Below are 23,559 nucleotides of genomic sequence, written 5' to 3' on the forward strand. Positions count from 1 at the left end.
TTACTATTTATTACAAAAAGAACCAGAGACATGAAAATATAGTTATAATCTCTTCACCCTATCATTTTTGTTTCAAAATATAGTACTACGTGAAATTTAATAAAAATGTACTTTCCCTGTTCATGTAGCAGCAAATGTTAATTACCAAAATGTAATATACAACAAAAGATCATTCATACAACAATAGGACATTAACAAGAAAAAAATTAATTTGCAAGTAATCAGAGTAGAATAAAACAGGCTTCTTTGCAAATGAGCTATGAATCTTTCCTTAATATAGTGGATACAATTTTTAAAATGCACACTTGAGTCCCTTGCCCCGAGGTGGAGCTGAGTGGTCTAACAATAGTGTCTGAGAACCACAAGCTTTAAGTGGAGATCGTGGGGATCACCATTGCATAAAATTAGGCTAATGCTGTATGCTAACATTTAGCATGAATGAACACACGCCTCGAGAAAAAACCTTCCATTGAACATTCGTCTGCATGAATGCTCGCGATTGCAACGTGCGTTCTGCTCTTACCCCCTCTGTGACATTGAGTGCGTTTTCCATTCAACCAATCATGGCTCTATATTCATGGTTGATCAGAGCCGCAACAAAGCCCTGGTTTTATTCATGTGTGAATTCAATATTTTGATTATGCCATTTGAAAACCTATCCATTATACCATTTGCCAGGCCCATTGAAAGATAAAGCATGGCCATTATATGTATGGTCAATACTAGCCATGAATTATCCATAGGCAGTGGCATAATAGAGTAGCAATGAGTGCCCTGAGTCTGTATGAATGGATGGGGAAGCTAAATGGCAAAACTAACAAGTGGTTCAATGGAAAAGTTGAAAATAGCTTGATACATTTTAAAGAGTTCCGCTACAGGTATTGGTTGCATGTAGTGTGTGGGGGTACTGTATTTGTATACGGAGGTAACCATCTGGAAAATAGCCTCAAAGGCGGCTTACGGCTCAGCAAAGACAGCTTCTGGCCCAGCAGTCAGGTGGGCAGTGATTGGAGAACGGGACTCGCTTAGCAACTCTCGCTTTACAACGAGCGTGAAGTCACGTCTTTGCGACGTACAAGGGGTTCTGTCACACATACACACTCGCAACTAAACTTTTGAGGAACGCGATTTCAGTATGTCGCAATGACATCTGGGTGTGTGAACTTGGGATTTTCTCCCTGGCCCAGTGAGGAAGATTCAGTCAAACACACCATAAGAGGAGGAACCACTTCTCACTATGTAGGAGTAGCTGGATAGGATAGTTATCCCCTCACATATATATATATATATATATCACATCACTTCACACCTGTCACGAATCACAACTTCACAGATGTCGAATGTCTACTGGGGAGTTAGTTTTCCTAAGAGATCACAGGTATGTCTCCTGATACAACTAGTTACATTGTATATATGTCTCCTGATACAACTTGTTACATTGTATATGCTGTATGTCTCCAGGTGATATTGTATTGATTTGTATCAGGTTGTATTGGTAAAGGTGTTTATTAGTATCTACAGTATCAAGTTATATCAATTAATGTAAAACATAATGTATCATATTGTATCAGTAATGACATACAGTTCATATTGTTTTGTATCAACATTGGCAATATTTGGTGTTATTGGTACATTGTTGCTTTACGTTTGAATATGGATTTGGCATTACAATTATCGTTTGATAAATTATGACAGTACAAACATTTATGTATTTAAATGTGAGGAAAAGGTAAAAAATGACGCATGTCCATTTAGCTGTTGAACCATGATAGAATGTACCGCCAGTCAAAAGTTGTTATAATGTCTTTCATACAGTTTTCAAGGCATAATGAGATAAATCCAAAAAGCATAGTGTATGTCAAAGTAAATTGGACATTTGTGTTGTGGAATGGTTCTGAAACTATTTTTACAAATCTAAATTCATTCAGAGATAGCATTAGGGATATTTGAGTGCCAATGTAAGCCTAACTTGAGGCTAAGTGTGGCAAAGGTATATTCATACACTAATAGTCCTTTTTCCCCAAAAAAATTTTTTTGCATATCTAAATAGAGACTAAAGAATACAGTATAATGCCCACAAGCACTGGAGAGAGTCAGGGAGCCCAGATTTATCAAGTAATTATTACTTTACAGTATTATTGAAAAGAAGTCAGTCAGTTGTCTTATTATCTGTCAGTTATCAGACTTCGCCGCCCAACTGCATTTGAAAGGTGAGGGTAGCGAGGGCCTAAGTCATGGTTACAAAAGTCATGAACTGTCTTCCAGTGAGATTAACAAAACAGAATTGCATTGAAGGCAACGCAATGCTTACGGACAGGTCATTGTAAAGGGGGTTATGATGGTTACAAAAGTCATGAACTGTCTTCCAGTGAGATTAACAAAACAGAAGTACATTGAAGGCAATGCCATGCTTACGGACAGGTCATTGTAAAGGGGGTTATCTGGACTGAAGTGGCAGTTGTCATTGACCACTTCCATGAAATGTAGTGTGAAATTGCGTTGGGCAGCCCCTTTTTTTCTTGTTCTTGAGTGGATAGTTTTTGCTTTAAAGTTAATGCGAGATGTGATGTCTGTAGCTGGTGGCTGTTTTTGTTAAATTTCTCGTCAGGTGTAATTTGATGATTTGATTTGTTGCCTCATGGAGTGGAAAATATTTTGAGCTGTTTTATGTTGAAGAGCATTTGTAGATCCATTTTCTTTTATACTAACATTTGAGAAAAAAAAGTAACAAGTGTCAATTTTTGGATAAGATGCCTTTAGGTTTGATGTATAATTTTGATTAAGTTCCAGACTTTGTTAACAAGATGTAAAATGTTTATTGCAATCTGTATCAATTGGGGCACAGTTGTGCAGCTTTGTTATAGCACATAATACATGAGTACATAGTTATGATTGAATTGCAGGAACAAAACCTGCCATGTTGAATTAATTGAGATGAGTGCACAATGATTTTGAATTGATTTGGCAAGTTTAATTGTCACGCTGAGTATTGATATTTAAAAAATGCTTTCCTTTCCTAGACATGAGTTCACTCTTTTTTTTTTTATTATTTCTTTATTGTTATGATGATGAATTTTTAAATTTATTCATTTTGCTTTTTTCCATTTATATATTATTTAGTTATGTATTTTTTGCATATTTTCTTCATTTCCCAGCTCCTACCATTGATATCCGATACAAAGTAGCGTAAATAATGAAAAAGTTTGCCCCAAAAACAAATAAAGCTAGTTGCAATGCTATAAATAAACCTAAGCCACATTCAGACATGTTTCAGGTTAAGACCGGTTTATGGCCAGATCAAGTTTATAGATTATTGGTAGAAATCTGTGGAGTAATGGGGTCTCTGTGCACTCCTAATTGACAAATGCTTGCGGCCAAATTAACCCAGTTACTATTGAACAAATGTTCATGATTGTCTAAAAAAAAACCTTACAAAAGAGAAATGGAACCTGCCTTCACAGATATTGACAGTAAGGCTTCATTCACATGCAATGTCTATTTTCTAAATTCTATTTTCTATTCGCGGTATGTCTTATGATCACGGTCTGTGCCCTGAATATCCCGCGGCATAATTACTGGCAGTGCGAGCCAGTTACTATAAGTTACTATAAGTAACTGGCTCGCGCTGCCAGTAATTACGTGGCGGGATATTCAGGGCACAGACCGTGATCATAAGATAGCGCGTATAGAAAATAGATTTTTAGAAAATAGACATTCCATGTGAACGAAGCCTAAAACTGTACATCATTTCTCGTATTGACTGATGCACGAATCGCTGATTAAAAACCAAGAGTGGTGAGAAGTAAGTCACGATTATTGCCTGCAGCTGGTATGGAGGATGCTCTTGTTGGTTATGCTTTAATGGCAGTTGGGAAATTGGGAATTGAAGAGAGAGGATGGGTCAAGTGATCAAGTGATGTTTTATATTGCTATGAAACATTAAAAATATAGCAGTACTGGAACAGGTTTCTAATTTTTGGAAATTTAAATTATTTCAGTGGAGTAAGACAAAGGATACTGAATCATCTTAATAACATTAAGTAGCATTCTTTTTTTTTTTTTTTTTTTTTTTTCTTTTAAGCAAAAAATTAAAGTTTTAACCATTTTCATTTTATACAGAAACATATATTTTGTCATTTAAAAGAGGAAATTATTTTTATTCAGTGGTGTCTTGCAGCTTTTATTTCTCTTTTAGAAAATTAAGATAAACATGATATTTTTTGCGTGAATTTTTATGTTATTTCAAAACTATTTGTTAGCTAATCTTTTTTCGACAAATCTATAAATTTGTCTATATCAGGATAATTTTTAATCCCCTAAAAAGTTATGCAGTCATAATTCAGTTCTAAGCAGTTGGGATTTTTTCTGCAGTTAAATTTAAAATATAACAGAATATATATTTTAAGATATTAAAATTTAAACATCCAGTAAGACAAGAACTGCCGGCACGTTGTTGTTTGGTCAGTGAACAGTGATCTACAAACAGCGGTCAGAAGGTGCAGTTATTTCACAGAAAGAGGTCTTTAAGGTCACAGTTAAATATAATTGTTACTATGCACTTGGTCGAATACCAGTGTTTGATGTGACATAATAGACTACTATATACGCTAGTATTTCAACGGCATATATACAAGGCTGGGCTGCAGTGCAGTTCTTCTGTGACATAATCTCCCGCAACATGTTTCATATTTTAATAGTCTGTTACAACATACTACACTGTTTCATGTTTTATGAGTAAGCAAGGGTTGTGGTTGCGGTATGGTATGGTGCTATAGTTTAACAACAAGGAACAATGGGTTTGTTTCATATTTAAAACCATACAGAGGATTTGGTTACAGTAAACTACGAGTGTGATGTAATTCGAACAAAAGTATCACCCAGTATGCCTCAATACCAGATGATTATACACAGCTATTATGTAAGCTGTACATGTTTTATAACACCAGGAAGACGCACCTTAGCATTCATAAACATTTAAGAAAACACAGTTCACTTCTCAATGCAAATTTAGCCAAATAATCAACATGTTGTAATCTGTATTAAGCGAGTGGAGGTGTGTAAGAATTTTTGCATTAAGGAGAGGCAGGGTGTCTTTGTAAATGTAATGTTAACGTCAAAGCAGGTGTTTAATTAGGGTCGGCCGAGGGGTCAGTCCGTAGAGAAGCTATGGCATGGTACATCTTCATGGAGTGTGAAACTAGCTTTTGTTGCTTTCTGCACCAATGGTTGCATTGTAGTTTCTGCCAAAGAATTAAAGCGGTATTTCTCACAATGAAGTGAAGATTATTACCGAGATGCTTCTGATAAACTTGGATTTCTTTTTAAATGACTTGGTTGCACAGCAGGTTGATGGTGTTAAGTAGAAATCTGTTTGTGTTTGCCCTTGGAAATGAAGGGCTAATGTGGCCCTTTAAAAGATAAAATGATTTAAAATTGGGGATCGGTTATAAGGGCTTCAGGTGCCTGGGATGAATCAGTATGAGTCACTTAAATGAGCCTGTTTTATTCTGAAGAGGAAGCTTCTTATCATTTAGACAAATAGATATTATTTGTACATTATTTGTACATTTTAGTAGACTTTACAATTCAAATACATTCTGGCTTGAATTTGATCAAAACTTTTGGTCTTAAAGCTTAGACTAACTTTTATCATTTGATATCTTTGGTCAGACTGATACTTGATGATGCAAAAAAAAGATGTCTGTAAAAGAGCAATGATCTCAGTTCATCACATCCTGACACAATGGTGATGTCACACCTGATGCAACTGTTTTAAAATAAGAGAGCTTTAAATTAAGAAGTTTTAATTTTTGTGAGGCAAGTTTTTGGGCCTGTGAATTAGGACAGCTCTGGAAAACTCTATCAGGAAGGAGGACAAAAAAGACCTAGAGGTAGACAAAGAAGTGCATTTTTCAACCAAAGTGTTGACTGAAGCTAGTTCACCTAATTTTGTAATTATAACTCTTCACACAAAAATATATAGCATCTATAAGTAAGATTCTGGCCTAGGAGGGACCCAGTGCTGTATTTTAAAGGTATTAGTACTGCCCATATCCCTCTACTTGGTGTCCTAAGATTACATCAGTGCCCCTTGGGTCACATCCCATTCATATGTAACTCTTCATAGAAATATATAATAGCAACACCAACCTCCCAACCCAACCTGAGTCACTCAACCTACTGAATAAAGACAGAGACTTCTTTTCAGACTGGCTCTCAGCTGTGAATGCATGTTGACAACGTGCACGCGACGGCACAGCGTGCTGTCCTTGGGGTGTTTATTTTGATAAGGTGTCTACCTTGTTGTAACAGTAGCAAAGGTCTTCCCTTGCCTCAGGTGTTTGAATTCTCCCCTAGCCTTCCGCCATTGTATCTGCACCTTGTGTGTTGAAGTATTAACAAAAAAAGCAATATGTTACACTGTAAATGAACTACGATTTGACTTTATTGGTTACCGCACATTGCGCTAATTAAAGACTGAGTAAACAACTAATGGGTGCATGCGTTTAGTGGTCTGAACTGTGATTGGTCAGTTTACGTCATCTCTATTCGGTGGATTTCAGTACCTTTGTCTGGTAGTCTAGGCTTGGGTGAAAGAGCAAGACTTTAGAGTAGCAATTTTTGTAAAGTGTTTTGTACTGTAGGGGGTATACCAAGTATGCTGTCCCAAATAACAAGCTTTGCTTCTTTTGGAGTAACTTCATATGACTTAAAGATTTTGAGCACCAGAAGTTTGCTTGGTTAAGTTTCACTAAAGAAACTTTAAACCAAAAGTTAGCCTTTATACCACACTGTTTTTATTTTATTATTTAATTTTTAATTTTTTATTTTTTAGTAAATCCACATTATTATGTGGCCATTGTTTCTGGTAATGGCTTCATGAATCTGTGAATTTTCTATTCTAGACTAGTGTATTTGTTAAGTAACAGTTTCTCTGCCCCCTCCCCAACACACACACATGCACACACATACACACACACACACACACACACACAGCCTTTGCCATTCCCAACCAGGCTGCATGTAATACCAGCCCAGAGCACTTATTGTGGATGAACCAAGTAAGGAGAAAATACACAGGAACCAAACCAGCCAATCATCTTAGTTGAAGATGAGCATTGTTTATCCGCCTTAGAGGTTAAGATAAAAGCAGATTATTTATTTACCTTGCAAGGTTTTGGTCTCAATTTCTTGTTTTTAAACCCAAAGGGATGTGTATTCATAGCACTTGCTGTGGGCAAGAATTTGTTCAATTTTCCTCTTACCTGATGAGGTTTTGACCATGCATTTCCCTCACAAATTGGACAGGAATTTGCCTTACTTGCTATTTACCCAGCAAGTGTTTGATTAGGATTTCTTTAGTTTAGGATTTTACATTTCATACTAATTGGACAAGAATTTGACCAGGTAGATCAGATAACCCACATTTTGAGGTGGCATTTGTACTTTACATGGGGACTAGAATTGGTAAATGTAGGATACTAGTTCTTCATGTTTTTTTTTTTTTTTTTTTTAATCCAAACCAGTAATTCTTCTTTCCACTTCAATAAACATCCCTAGGGCAAAACAAATGGTTGTCCTTGTTCTGAACTCTCTGTACATTAACTAGGAATTGTTTTGTAAGTCTTGAAGGTTTAGATGGAAATGCATGTTAAGTAAAACACCTCAGATGTCTGTGTTTTTTTTAAGGTTCTTGTATTGGTAGATGTGGTTTGTAATTATTCAGAATGGTAAAATAAAACTTTTTTCTTTGGCATCAGCTTTCTATGTCCTGTAGCATTTTTCCATAGAGTATTTGGATGCCTGAAAAGAAAATGGAATTATCAAGAAATTCTTTGCACAATTATCTCTATATTTATTTATAAATAATGTTTATTATCATCATTATTATGTCATTTATTTTATTTTAATTTAATTATTATTATTATTACTTTTTTTTTTTTTTTTTTTGCCAATAAAGGTATTACGTGCCAGTAACAAGTATACAGGGTAGTGTGCTTGGTCACCATGACAACAAACTATTTCTGTATCAAACTGTGAACAAGGTGCTGATGTCAGCATTAATGCTGTAATCTCGTCATTCTGCAGGGCATTAATTCCCATTTTCTCAGAACACGTTGCAAATTTAGCCATCAACATATTAATCTTCAGTGCAAACATAACAATTTATCTTCTAGATGTTGTTAATGACTGTTCTTTATGGGCTGTTACACAACAGAGCCAAGAGTGTTTTCCCAGAATTTGGGTAAAGGTGATCATATTAACCATGAGTCAACCTATTTTTTTTTTAATCTTTGTTTAGTTTCTGAAGTGCACTTGTTACTGTGAGCCTGTATTTTGTACTCAGGCAGATGTTTTTAACATCAATGCAAAGTTTCTGGGTTACCTGCTCATGGAGAAAAGTTGTAAAGAAAACCTTGTTGGCTACTTGGATAAAAGAGAAAAAAAAATTGAGAAAGAAATTAGTTTGGGAGTTCTTTGTGCCTAAATAGTAATACTGTTAATAGATTTCAATTAGTTGTTTTTTCTTTGACTGATTAATTGATTTATGTTGCTATCATTCACTCTTGTAAGAATTGGAAGATGATTCTTTGCAAGGAAGTTATTAGGAAGTATTAAATGTCATCACAGGAGATACTAGTAAAACCTCTGAAAGAATCTTCTTGGGCTATATTTAGCTTTTAATTCAGATTTGAAGATTGGCATGATATTCACTATCAGATCAGCTTTAGGCCTGTAGCCAGCAGCTTCATAGGAGAGTGGAGTTTTTTTTTTTTTTTTTTTTAAGTGGACGTTTGTACCATGATACTGACTAATACCTGGTAGGACCTAGATCAAATTTTGATTCAGAGCAGATCTTTTCACAGCCAAAAGGATGATGTTTCAGAAACCCCGTCTTCCAAAAATTATGAGGATAAAGAATTCCCTACTGGCTTCCTGTGTGATAGGTGGATAGGTTATAGGGTAGAACTGATAATGGCTGGTATTTCAAGGTGTCTGGGCTGAAAAGGGCAAATATCTGTGATATATGCAACAGCCATATCAACAATGTTACAAAGATGCAATCCCGTAACCAGCAATATTAAAAAAGTGGACCTTTTACCATGAAACCTACATGTACCTTCATAAAATTTTACCCAGAGGGGACCTTTTCCTGACAAAAAGAGGGGGTTCTTTGAAACTCCGAAATTCCCGAACCCCACCCCTGGCTACCGGCCATGAAGATGTATGAATCAGGGTATTATTAGCAAACGAGTGAAAACACTGTAGTTTTTAATACAGTAGTACTATATAGTCAGTGCAGTGTTGACGTCAAATGGCTAGGGTATTTTAGACATTAGGTGGGAGTGATAGATTTGAAAACAAGACTGGTTTAGGTGATAGTAATTGGACTGCTCATGGGAGTTTTCCCTTGCTATATTTTATCAATGAATATACAGAACATAACTGAGAGTAAGTGATTTTGAATTGTTGAAATCAGTATGACATTTTTTTTATAAAGAAGGGATGAAGGTGAAATAAAGAACGGAAAACCCCAAGAAGTGAATTTGTTAGAATAAATAAATAAAAATTGGTAACAAGTTTCTTAGAGGATGTGCCACAGACATTTCCTCTTGAAATGAAATGCATTCCAGTAAAAACAGTATTAGTTGTAAGTTCCCTGCTTAGGAGCAATAATGGCAACATGGATACACAAAGGAAGGAGGTGGAATACAATTTGTATCTATCTGGCTGGCAATACAGTACACCATGACTCTGGATCTTTAACATGTGGAAGTAAGTAAGACTGGCAGCCAGGTGAGATACCCAGGTTTTCATAGATCTACTTAAGTTGATCTGTTCTCACAGCATACAAGTTCATTTGGTAGAGGTGATGGAGTTATAATCAGACATGAGCTTTTCAATTCCGATGGCTTCTTCTGAGATTTTTTTTTTTTTTTTTACCAGGCTCATGTCTGTATAATCAGAACTTTGAAACATTCAGTTCTTTTTCTTTTTTTATTTTAATATGACATTTTATTTTGTGATTTTTAATGTTTTTCTTTAAATTCTTCCCCTATGTCACCTCTGGTACCTTCCCAGTTTTGTAGTTTACTGGAGACTCTCTGTAGTTCTCAGTATATATTTCTCCCAGTAGAGGTGAGTTAATCAGGGCCTGGAAACTCAGGGCACATTTGACCCAAAGGGAAGTAACATAAAACTGATGAGTGCAGCATATTACTGGGTAAAGTGCCAAGGATCACTGCAAACACTCCCGGTAATTCTGAAAATCCTGGTAATTGGGTTGGAATGTTCTGGACCAGCTTGTCGTATCTCTGAGGTAGCTGAAAGTGATACAGGTACAGGTGCGTGTGTAGACTCAAGGAAATGTTATGAATTACTCATCAACTTCCGGAAACCACAAGTCATTTTTGTTTTTTTGTTGTTTTTATTTTTTCTCACTCTCCTGCTTGATGAGGTGTCATCCATGTGGGCAGAGAGCTATAAAAAGGCAAGCGAGTGAGTTTCTTTCATACGCTCAACAGAGAGCAAGAGAGAGAGAGAGCGAGAAACAGAGAGAGACAAGATAACACAGATTACTGGAGTATTTATACAGCGTAGGGGTACATAAATCTGAAAATGTTGATGTTTTTTATGCTGATGATGAGAGGGTATAGGGCCCAAGGAAAACCGGAGAAAAAGAGAAAAAGTCATTGCAAAAGATCAAAGGCAGCTTACCACAGAAAGAATAAGTTGCACACAAAGCCTGGGAAAACACAAGAAGGCAGGGCAATAGATTCCAGAAGTATGTGTCATTATGTACATGTATGTGTAGGAGCTTTCTGTGTTTGTCAGATACCTGTATATGTTTTTATTTACCATGAGTGAAGTGATTAAAATGTAAGTGATCAATTTCATCTATAGAATATGCACAGGTGCATGTTATTAATATATGGAATTGTACAGGGGTTTGTGTGATAGTTTTTTTTTTTTTTTTTTTTTTTTTTTTTTTTTTTTTTGAAAAAACATTTGTGTGTTTCTTTATACAATGAGTCCATGAGGTGGTCATTTACTTCTGTGGATTGTACATGAATGAATAATACATGTATAAGTACACAAAATCTATATGTGAGGATTTTTTAATTTCTGAATGCTTCTAGGATACTTGTATGTTTTTATTTGCTGCTAGATGACTTGTATGCTGAATACTGCTAGGATACTCTATATTTTATTTACTGCTAGGTGACTATCATCCTTTTAGCCAATTTCATCTGTACATAAGTTTATGTTATTTTATATTTTTGCCAGGAACTTCCGCAAGACATCTTCCGATTTTTCTCATCAGCTTTTTTTTTCAGAGGAGAAAATAATTCAGTATAACCTACATCTACATCTGTTTAAGAGTATCATCCACAACATTAATTAAATGTTTTTGCATTTTATTTCATTCCTACATGTTTCTCTCCTGCAGAGTCCTGGTAGTAACAATATTCACCACCAGAGGTCCCAGAAGTTAAATGGTCTGTCAAGATACCCCACCCAGCTCACCATTACTAACACAAAGTCCAGTAAGACCTCCAGTGGAAAGAGCCATGCCTATCAGGATGTAAGTAGGAATACACTGACTCTTGGTATATAGCAGTGGCTGATGAGAATTGGTTTAAGCTATTAAATGAGATTTGTATAAGTTTTTTTTTTTTTTTTTTTTTTTTAATAATATTTTGTCAAATTTTATCATTTCTGTTCTTTGGAATCCATATTAAATTATTTTAATCCTTTTTAAGTTTATTTTTCTAATACTAATGGCAGACAATCATTTTAGGCCCATTTTAAAAGTTTTTTTTTTTTTTTCATAAATGGCTATTTCCTACTAGATATAACACTTTAACCTCTTAATGATTTATTTCAACCTGATAGTAGAAAAAGAAAATCAGCAGATTCATTTCACCTTTACCCAGACTGCTATTTGGGAATAAAAGTTGTTGTCAGATGTTTACTTACTATATTAGTCAGTGATGATGGAACAAGAACTAATGAAATCAGATTGTGCCAGTTGTGACAAATCTCACCCAACGCAATTGATCCAATTGTTCTGTTGCAGAAACTGGTTGCCACCGTAGCGCCCACCTTGCCAGCACTGAGTCAGTCCGACACCCGTAGCTCACACAAACAGCAGTATGAAAACAGTAGCATACTGCCGCAGATACCCACCGATGGAGCGTTGACACGGCAACCGACGCTGGTGAACCAGCAGCCGGATAGGATACGGCGTGATGCATACGGGAATAGGATTCCTATGACACCAGAAGGTAAGTGTGTTATTTGGGATGAAGAGGTTTTCAGTGGACTTGATCCCTATGTAGTATTTTTTTTTTCTTTTTTTTTTTTTTTCTATAACATTTTAGAAGCATTTTTTTAAAGCTTAAAAGAAAATTTAATGTAATTTTTGCTTCATTTTTTCAAACAAATTTTAGTGTCCTTTTAATTTTTTAGGTAGCTTATGAATTATATAAGACAAAAGATAAGTTTTACAGAATTTAAGACAAATTGGGGATTTTGTTGTGTCGTTTTTATCAAAATATATATGTTCTTCTTATCTTTGATTCCATTTTAATTTTATAGAGGTGCTAAAAATTTACGGCCCAAAGCTCACAGCATACGAAAAGCAGGAGATCCACGATTATCCTGAAGTATGGTTTGTGGGGCCAGATGCCAAAAAAGTAGAGGGTGTTGATGGCAGTGCACAGAACCATAATTACGATGACGAGAATGGCTCATATGTTAAGGTATGATATGTGTTTAGATTTCACAGTGATCTTTGGTAATACTGATTGAAATTTTGTGTCTTGGTTTCTTTTTGTCTTTTTCTTTTTTTATTTATTTTGATTCATGCTTGAATTTAAAATAATGATGAAAGTTCATTTTGGCTTAACGATATTGGGAACCTTTATATATTTTATTTATCTATATTTGTGGTGCTGTCAGGTGGGAGAAAGGGCTAAAGAAACTGATGATACACATTCATAACTCTTACCACTTACCATGTTGCCTTTTGTCAGTGTGTAATGTTTTATTTTTTTTTATTCTTACAGGTTCTCCATGATCATTTAGTCTATAGATACGAAGTGTTAGAAATCTTAGGCAAGGGGTCATTTGGTCAGGTGGTCAAATGTTATGACCACAAGACTGATACTACAGTAGCCATTAAAATAATCAGGAACAAGAAGAGGTAGAGTTGTATATCATTTAATGTTTATCTTTTATTTTTTGAGACATTCAAATAGCTTTTATGCTGTCAGTGACAAAGAACAAGAGACTAGAAAAAAGTGAAATTGATGATTTTATAAATATTCTTTATGATTTAATTTGATTTATTTATTTTAATATCTGTATAATAAAAAAGTGATCATAAATTATAAAAGTCTTTATATTTTTACCCCCTCTTCACTCTCCAGGTTTCACCACCAGGCTCTGGTGGAGGTGAAAATTTTAGAAAATTTACGGCGGAAAGACAAGGACAATCAGTTCCAGATCATCCACATGAGGGAGTTCTTCTACTTCAGAAACCACCTCTGTATTACATTTGAATTGATGGGGTGAGGCCTCTCTTCCTTCTGTCTTTGAATTAATTTCATTCTCTCCACCAGAGAGTTTTTTTTTTTCTTTGTTGGTTGTTTTCAGTTATTAGCATATTTCCAAAGATCATGGAAAGAATTTGATAGGATTTTTAGGATTGGTCAGAAATGGGCTTAGTTAGTATGGATGTTATGTTAGTGGTGATCTGTCAATTAGATAATGGGCTCATATAAAAATATTTGAGTGGTCGCTTATTTGATGATAAGTGTCATGTCCACCCTCAAAGATTGAGAATAATTAAGGACAGAACTATGTTAATTTATTGAATATTATTTATTTATTTATTTATTTGTTTGTTTGTTTGTTTGTTTGTTTGTTTGAACCCTTTACAGCTAACTAGTCTTAAATTGCTCTATTGATCATGATAGTTCTGGACCCTAAGTGACCATGTACTGTCCCCTTCTTTCAGCATGAATCTCTATGAGCTGATCAAGAAGAACAACTTCCAGGGTTTCAGTATAGCTCTCATCAGGCGGTTTGCATTCTCTTTACTACAGTGTCTTAAGGTGCTTTACAAGGAAAAGATTATTCATTGTGACCTCAAGCCTGTGAGTATAGGTGCTATATTGCCGACATACATATACCTTTTGTTTTAAATAGTGAATGTAATTTTTGTTAAAGCTTGTATGGTAATCTGCATTGTTTTATTTTACTGATATTTGTAATAGAAATAAAATATAGAATAGTGTGCTTTATTACAACCATTTATTGGTTGGAATAGCCACTTTTGTTTGTAATTGGCATGATGTGTTAATAAGCATAAAAATGACGATTCCAGTCAAAAAAATGGATTTTCCTTTTATTTTAACTTTCCTTTTATTTTTATGTTTACTTAATACTGTAATTCAAAGTAGTAAAAGGTTTGATTGTACTTGTTTCAGGAAAATATTTTATTGAAGCAGAGAGGCCAGAGCTCAATAAAAGTCATAGACTTTGGTTCAAGTTGCTATGAGCATCAGAGAGGTGAGCTGAGAGGATTGCAGCAGTTGAGCTTTGACACAACATAACACAATTGTAGATGAACCATAATTTGTAGCTTTTTTAATGAAATACTTGAGGTACTGTTGGGAATATGATCCTGAATAAAGGGATACTTTTTTTGTGGTGATATTTTCTTGTTATATTGTTGAATTTTTGTACTGATTCTGGGTCTCCCTTAATTATTTCAACCTTAATATATTTCTTCTTCTCATATTTCTAGTATACACCTACATCCAGAGCCGGTTCTACAGATCACCTGAGGTAATCCTGGGTCTGCCTTACTCTATGCCTATAGACATGTGGAGCCTGGGTTGTATACTAGCAGAACTGTACACTGGCTATCCTCTCTTTCCTGGAGAGAATGAAGTGGAGCAGCTAGCATGTATCATGGAACTTTTAGGACCTCCGCCAAACTATGTGTTGGATCAGGCCACCAGAAGGAGGCTCTTCTTTGGTGAGTGGTAGTAGTGTTTATTATTATTATTATTATTATTATTATTATTATTATTATTATTGTTGTTGTTGTTGTTGTTGTTGTTATTAAGGGATGCAATGTTATTATGGGATGGCTTAAGGAAGATTTGTTTATTCATTATTTTTGTTGCAAAATAGTTGTCATTTTACTTTTCTTTTTTCTTGTGAAAAACAAATTCATGTTTTTTTTTTTTTTTTTACATATTTATTTAGAAATATTGCTGAATATTTTTTGTGTTCCATGTTAAGGTACTTAACAAATATAGACAGTGCTGTTGTAGTTTATTAGATAGTAACATAAACGTCCCATAAATTATCGTGGCAGCAAAGACAATTTCCCATCTGACACATATTTTCTCTTTGTGTCTAGATTCCAAAGGTAATCCCCGGTGTATAACTAATAGCAAGGGGAAGAAGAGGAGAGTGGGAACCAAGGACCTGGCCATGTCCATCAAATGTAATGATGCCACTTTCCTGGACTTTATTGCCAAGTGTTTAGAGTAAGTGTCCTCTCTTTCATAGTCTGTGTGAGTTTTATTTTCATTACTTCGTGTTCTTCTTGTAGTATCTTATTCTATAATATAAAAAAGGCTTCACCTTGAATTTATACCCTGTAGCTTGAAAAGTACGATCAATCAACTTTTCTTTTATTTTCTTGTAACTGTTAATTTCTGCACTGTATTAAAGTTCTTCTTTTATAGCTTTGTAAAGCAAACTAATAGAAAAAAAATTTATTAATTGGCCACTGACATCACTTTAATCTTTGAATTGTCGCAGGTGGGACCCCAACAAGCGGTTGACACCAGAGGAGGCGGTAGCTCATGAGTGGATTCAGCAGGGACTGGTGCACAAGTCACGTACTTTTTACAAAGAAAGCTCGCGAAGAAAAGCCTCAGATCCTGACAAATTGGTTGTCATCAAAGGTAATTTTTTTCTAAGCGTAAAAATGTTGTAATTTATAGGCTGGATGTATATGCCTTTGTATGTAAACAAAAGTTTTGGCAATGCATTCTTATCTTGTATGTAAATGTTAAATGCAATACACAGAAGGCTGAAATGTCAGCCTGTGACAAAATGATTTACAATCTGTATGTGTGTGTGCATGTGAAAAAGAGCAGTGAAGTTCTGTCTCATAAAATGTTTTTTTTTTTCTCCAGAGAAAACAAAAATAGCAGATGATTGGATATCTTCTCATAAAAAAGACTCGAAACCCAAGTCAGAGCGCCTACAACCAATTGGTGCTTCAGACCCTGAAGAGCAAGAAACCCCAGGACAGGACCAAACCAGTGAAAATAAGGCAGCAATGAAAGAAAAAGAAAAGACAATGGTGAAAGACAAGGAAAAGTCACTTAAAGAAAAAGAGAAGACATTAATAAGAGAAAAAACAAGTTTAAAAGAGAAAGAAAAGACAATATTACGGGAAAAGACCCTTATAAAAGACAGTGATGTGGGCAAAAAAGATGAAGGAACAAGTGACTTTGAAGAGGGAGAGGAGGAGGGGGGAGACTCTGCTCAATTTTTACCTCCAATAAAAAGCTAGGACAAATAGCTTTGGATGATTTGAGCATGTCCTTTTTAGGACCACCTGTGCTGCCCATGGGGGTTTGAGCATGCAGGCACATTTCTTGTGTTATAATTAACTGCAGGCAGTCAAGTGGTCAGTTATTTTGACTGGTCAGTGTCCAGTTTAGTAACTTCATGCTGGATATCATCATATTACTGTGATATTTATTTGTTGTTGATGGTGTTGGTGTAAATGTCGGTTTACTTTTCTTATAACTTTCCATGATTGTAACACTTGTGGTGTACCATGTAGAATAATTCTGCATTGCAATTTCTTGAAGCCTGAATAGGGAATTCAGGGCAAAGGGCTAATTTTCTACTGGTGTTGTTCTCACCATGTGATAGCAAACCGTCCAATCACATCTATTTTTGAATGATCCTAGTTGTAGAACTTGAAACACTTTATGACAGGAAGTTATGTATTGGAACGCCATTGTTTGTCACAGCTAACACAATTGCAAGAGAGCAAGCAAAAGGAAATCCATGACATATTTTTCAGATCCAATAAATATGCCCAAACATTTAAAAAGAATACTGCATTGTAGACAAAAACAAAATTTAATTTTATAACCTTTCCCACATTTCTCATCCAAATTAGATATAAATAGCACTTTTTTCAGAGTTGAAAAGAACAGAGAAAAAGATATGATAAAATATCACTAATGCTAAATATTTCCTAATTGGGTACAGTCTTCCTTTTTATCTTTGCATTTTTCTATTCAGGAAAAAATTATAATGAGCTGTAATTCCAAATATAGTTGGTCTCTGAAAACAAGAACCAACGTGAGAAAAACTTTGCATTTGAAAATTAATTTCTGTGCAAATCCCATTCCCAGGTATGTGGCAGCTACATGACCAATAGACAAGAAGCTAAGTCAGATTTCAAAATATTACAAATATGTATATGTACAGTGTATGTATATTTGAATATTTATATGCTATCGATTATTCTCTTTGAAGGATATAACCATTTAGCAATATATAAGGAATATAAATGAATTATATTTAGCAACATATTTTTAGCAAAGGCAATGTTATGCATAGAGATAATCAGGATGAAAAATCAGTGATATTAATCAACTTGATGTGGACAATCATATAAACTTTTAACTGCTCCTGCAATCCAGATTACCACAATCTTGTATAGAAAAACTCTCCTTGGCTTTGAACTCAAGTCTCTTGCCCTGTCAAAGTCTTATGATTTTATAGTTTAATCTACAAACTTGTAGTTTATCTCTCTTTGATTTAAAAATATGTAGATTTAGTCCTTTTTAACCCTAGGAGTTTAGAGCTTAGTCACACAATACGTGTGCGTGTAAATATGCATTTGTTTTAGTTAATATTGTAGTACGTAGAACTTGGTTTACGTACGTTCCTTTACCTGAGAACTTGCTCAATAATGAGAGGGTTCTCACTGGAGACTTGGGGAATGCTGGGATACGTCGGCAGCTCAGTCATTGGCTCGAACTAATCTTTGTATTTGTTATGGAATTCTTAGTTGATTTACACTGTAAAATTTCAGAGAGGCTTTACAACCTGCTAGATGTTCAAATTCCGAATTATATATTTAATTAATGAGGCTATACATTATAATGATGAACTATACACAAAAAACAATTGCATATGAGGAAGCTCAGCTGGTAACCTATTAGTTCTTGAAGAGCACCAAAAATCTGACCAAGTTGACATTTTTCCGTGCTGTTCCCCATTTCACCAGTGGTAATCCTCTGTAGGTTTGCAATATGTGTATTCTGTAAATAGAGCACCTTGCGCATGCTTCTTTATCTGACCTACTGTTTGGTTTTATTGTGGACATTTCTTCCATTTACTTAGTGAAGAGGACTTGCAGCTACAGGATTTTGTTAAATAGAGAGGCGCGGACCAAATAATAATATGAATATATAAAAAAACATGATAATTTTACTATAATATGTAGGCAAAAAATTGGTTGGCTGTGCCTATTTCCTTAAGTCATGCTTTTTTGGAGAGGGTGACATTGAGTAAGGTGTGGGAGTACCCTGCTCTAAACCCACCCCAACCCCCAAAAGATCCAGCTTGAAGAGTTCATAATTGGACACTGGGGTGAGATACAGGAGGGGGTGTTGAAAGTTGGGTTGGTTTTCCTAGTGCAGACTTCAACTGTTGTTTACTAACTCTGTCATATTGCTTTACGTAGGGCTAGTAAATTAAATCTTGAGGCTAATAGAGGAGCCAATTAGTTGTATGATAATGTGGCACAATGGCTCCCGCATCATCCCCATTAAAGAGAATGACCATGAATCATGCCACTGTTCAACAAAAGTGGTGTTTTCCAGGTAGATCACTTGTGCAAACCTCAGTGTACATAACATAATCCCAGACAATAAGAGTTGAAATTTATCTTCAATATTTGCCTAATGATATCAAAACTTGTACATTCGGCTAAAGTGAATATAGCATAATACTTCCAATGTTGCAATCTTATGCAAGAGATTTCAGCATGTGCTTGGTCCTGACTCGCCCATTTCAGGGCCACCTGACTTTTTGGTTATGCCCAGTCCTCCAGCAGCACTAATATATGGTGTTTACCTTCAGTTCCAATATACAGGTGAATGCTTACTAGAAAACATGTCAGTCTTTTTAATTATCTAATGGTTTATATGGTTGGATATTTATGTATCTATCTGTTGTAGTTTAATTTTAGTTTCATCTGTCGCACTTAATTCATCTGATAAAGGCAGAGCTTGCCAAAGGAATGCCTTTATATATTACAGTTGATACATGGTAATTTATATTTCTGTACATAGTTTAATTGAGCCCTTGTTTTATTTTTATCTGAGTTTTTGACAATATTGTAATATGTGGTTTTTGTGACTCATACAGAGTGAATATATAAAAACATACTATACATATACTGTACATGTACTAGTATACCTGAAATATATTTGTTAAAAATACAGTATTTTTATCAAGTTTTAGTGTTATATACATATTCCATGTTACTTATAAATGACCTCTCTATAGAAAGGGCAAAGGTGAATTAGATTTTCTACAGGCATACATATTCAAAGTTGACCTGGGTGTAAAGTTGACCCAAAGATAGGTCCATTTTCACTAAAATACTTAAGACCAGTAATGGTGGTTTTAATCAGATCAAAGTTAATGCCCATATCCCTGTAGCTGTCTTTAATATTAGCTGCTTTTTGTTTTCATATTATGTTTTATTTCATTTTTATTAAATTGTTATTATTTTTACTTTATAACAAAAAGGACCAAAAGTTTAACTTGAATTTTTTTTATTGTATTTATATTTATTTAATTCCATTATTCACAAACCAAGCACAGTAGTTTATATCATTCTAATAGACAACTACTGAATTATCTTTGGTCACAGAATACTATATGTTTTGGTACGTTGATAAAGACCAACAGTCTGTTGTGAGATCTGTGAAACTGGACTTATGGTAATGTTTACTGTAATTTGCATCTGGGAAACAAAGTGTATACAGGTTTGCCCCAACACAATATATTTAGTAAATATCCGTCCACCTATAACAGTATAAGCAGATGATTATAGAAATATTTGAAGAATTATCTATTTACATATAAAATGGTTTACACAAACGATAAAGATAGTTCCGTCCCATAGTTTTACATTGGTGGTACAAATTCTAATAATTACAATTATACATGTATAATTACTCATCACATGTATTTCAAACTCTTCTTATGTCAGACCATTTATCCTTTCAGTCATTGCATGTTTAGTGTTCACAATAGTAAAATATAGGATTATAAACTCAAGTGCTGTATTTCTTTTTATTATTATTATTTATTCTTTTATAAGTCCAAATAAAATGTTTTCAGTGTTGATCAAAAATTGTGAGTAGTAAATGTAATGGACTACCCCAATCCGTCCGTTTACTCTGAATGTCAACTTGCTTATGGTAATATTGTATATGTATATTGTATACAGTATTGTTATGTACGGGAAATGGTACATGCATTCCTGATGTTGTCATAATGTCACGTGACTCAACACAGTATGGGCGTGGCAGTTATAAGACAATAAATCTGACAAAAATATTTACTCCTTCCCACTGTCTTGTTATTAAAAAATGGCTGTTTTAATAAAAAAAAATTCTTTTTTATCAGTTCATCACAAGTATGCAAAAACTGAGAGCATCCAGCTGAACAAAAGTCAGTATTTTTCCAAGAACCAGTTAGTGCATTGGATATAGCTGTACTGCAGCTTTCACCCAGCACCTGCTCCTTAAAACGTAGAGGCTCTGCGTGGTTTCTCTGTGCAGATATACTACGAGCTAATTCATGTATTGTGACTGCTGTCTCTTTGTGGATGTGGAATTCTCCCAGTACAGCGTATCTACTTCTACATCTATAAACAAATACAGCACGCTCTGGGTTTACAATCTGTATCATTTATTGAGCTAGATCTTGTATCTTGTTGCGACTTTCTCCGAGCCAGAGCTGAATTTCCCATCTGACTCATTTTGTGACGTACGTTGGGCAGCACAATGGGTGTATAGCCACTTTCACCCAAAAGTGGTACATCTATGCGTAGAGCTCGGAGTTCTTCTGCATAGTTTTCTTGTGCACGAGTTAATTCATGTTCTGTGACTGCTGTCTGTTCATGGCATTCTCCCAGTATCTTTTCCTTCATAGCCAGAGCTCTCCTGAGGACGTCCATAGCACCGGCTGTATTGCCAATCTTTATCATTTCAGTACCTATGTTGTGTAGTGTATTGGCTGTACTGTTACTTTCACCCAGCACTTGTTCCTTTATACAAAGAGCTCTTTGATGTGTCCTGAGGGCCTCTTCATGGTTTGCCTGTGCAGATATGCCACGAGCCAATTCATGTATTGTGCCTGCTGTATCTTCATGGTATTCTCCCAGTATCTTCTCCTTCATAGCCAAAGCTCTCTTAAAGGCATCCACAGCACCGTCTACATTGCCCATCTCCATCATTTCATGACCTATATTATTTAGAGTAGTAGCTGTTTCTTGACTCTCACCCAACACTTGTTCCTTAATACAAAGAGCTCTCTGGTATGTAATAAGAGCCTCTGCGTGGTTTCCCTGTGCAGATATGGCACGAGCCAATTCATGTATTGTGCCTGCTGTATCTTCATGGTATTCTCCCAGTATCTTCTCCTTCATAGCCAAAGCTCTCTTAAAGGCATCCACAGCTTCGTCTACATTGCCCATCTCCATCATTCCATGACCTATATTATTTAGAGTAGTAGCTGTTTCTTGACTCTCAACCAACACTTGTTCCTTTATACAAAGAGCTCTTTGATATGTCCTGAGGGCCTCTTCATGGTTACCCTGTGCAGATATGGCACGAGCTAGTTCATGTATTGTGCCTGCTGTATCTTCATGGTATTCTCCCAGTATCTTCTCCTTCATAGCCAAAGCTCTCTTAAAGGCATCCACAGCACCGTCTACATTGCCCATCTCCATCATTTCATGACCTATATTATTTAGAGTAGTAGCTGTTTCTTGACTCTCACCCAACACTTGTTCCTTAATACAAAGAGCTCTCTGGTATGTAATAAGAGCCTCTGCGTGGTTTCCCTGTGCAGATATGGCACAAGCCAATTCATGTATTGTGCCTGCTGTATCTTCATGGTATTCTCCCAGTATCTTCTCCTTCATAGCCAAAGCTCTCTTAAAGGCATCCACAGCACCGTCTGTATTGCCTGTCTCTATCATTTCATGACCTATGTTGTGCAGCGTAACGGCTGTATTAAGACTTTCACCCAGCACTTGTTCCTCTATACGTAGAGCTCTTTGATATGTCCTGAGGGCCTCTTCATGGTTTCCCTGTGTAGATAAGGCACGAGCTAACTCGTTTAGTGTGGTTGCTGTCTGTTCATCATATTCTCCCAGTATCAACTCACTCATAGCCAAAGCTGTCCTGAAAACATCCACAGCACCTTCTGCATTGCCTAGCTCAATCATTACCTGCCCCATGCAGTTGAGTGTACAGGCCATGCTGCGACTTTCACCCAATACTTGTTCCTTTATGTGTACAGCTCTTTTGTATGTACTGAGGGCCTCTGCGTAGTTTGCCTGTGCAGCTAGTGCATGGGCTAGTTCATGTATTGTGACTGCTGTGCTTTCGTGATATTCTCCCAGTATCTTCTGCTTCATAACCAAAGCTTGCTTGAGGACATCCTCAGCACCTTTTGCATTGCCCAGCTTTATCATTTCCTGACCAATGCAGTGCAGAGTACTTGCTGTGCTGCGGCTTTCACCCATCACTTGCTCCTTTATACGTAGAGCTCTCTGGTATGTACTGCGGGCCTCTTCATGGTTTCCCTGTGCAGATATGGCACGAGCCAATTCATGTATTGCGCCTGCTGTATCTTCATGGTATTCTCCCAGTATCTTCTCCTTCATAGTCAAAGCTCTCTTAAAGGCATCCACAGCACCGTTTGTATTGCCCGTCTCTATCATTTCATGACCTATGTTGTGCAGCGTAGCGGCTGTATTACGACTTTCACCCAGCACTTGTTCCTCTATACGTAGAGCTCTTTGGTATGTGTCGAGGGCCTCTTCATGGTTTCCCTGTGCAGATAAGGCACGAGCTAACTCGTTTAGTGTGGTTGCTGTCTGTTCATCATATTCTCCCAGTATCAACTCACTCATAGCCAAAGCTGTCCTGAAAACATCCACAGCACCTTCTGCATTGCCTAGCTCAATCATTACCTGCCCCATGCAGTTGAGTGTACAGGCCATGCTGCGACTTTCACCCAATACTTGTTCCTTTATGTGTACAGCTCTTTTGTATGTACTGAGGGCCTCTGCGTAGTTTGCCTGTGCAGCTAGTGCATGGGCTAGTTCATGTATTGTGACTGCTGTGCTTTCGTGATATTCTCCCAGTATCTTCTGCTTCATAACCAAAGCTTGCTTGAGGACAT

At 35.9% G+C, this 23,559-nt stretch overlaps 1 protein-coding gene across 3 annotated transcripts; it reads left to right on the forward strand.

Moving 5' to 3' along the window:
- Positions 1-1,003: 1,003 nt before the first annotated feature.
- On the forward strand, positions 1,004-20,700 carry LOC106179585 (dual specificity tyrosine-phosphorylation-regulated kinase 4-like). Of its 3 annotated transcripts, none has more exons than XM_087019417.1 (12): positions 1,004-1,378; positions 11,453-11,587; positions 12,083-12,290; positions 12,604-12,767; positions 13,074-13,210; positions 13,437-13,577; positions 14,027-14,165; positions 14,499-14,580; positions 14,819-15,052; positions 15,443-15,572; positions 15,850-15,995; positions 16,230-20,700. In XM_087019417.1, exons 1-12 carry the CDS (start codon positions 1,334-1,336, stop codon positions 16,610-16,612), a joined length of 1,944 nt encoding a protein of 647 aa, XP_086875543.1. In that variant the 5' UTR covers positions 1,004-1,333; the 3' UTR covers positions 16,613-20,700. The 3 variants fall into 3 exon arrangements, with proteins under 3 accessions (XP_086875543.1, XP_086875544.1, XP_013418744.2); XM_087019418.1 differs by lacking the exon at positions 1,004-1,378 and adding an exon at positions 7,038-7,061; XM_013563290.2 differs by lacking the exon at positions 1,004-1,378 and adding an exon at positions 10,500-10,806.
- Positions 20,701-23,559: the final 2,859 nt, after the last annotated feature.

This window comes from Lingula anatina, chromosome 8, assembly GCF_051362555.1.
Source record: "Lingula anatina isolate TDL-2025a chromosome 8, LinAna3.0, whole genome shotgun sequence".
In the NCBI taxonomy this organism is placed as follows: Eukaryota; Metazoa; Brachiopoda; class Lingulata; order Lingulida; family Lingulidae; genus Lingula; species Lingula anatina.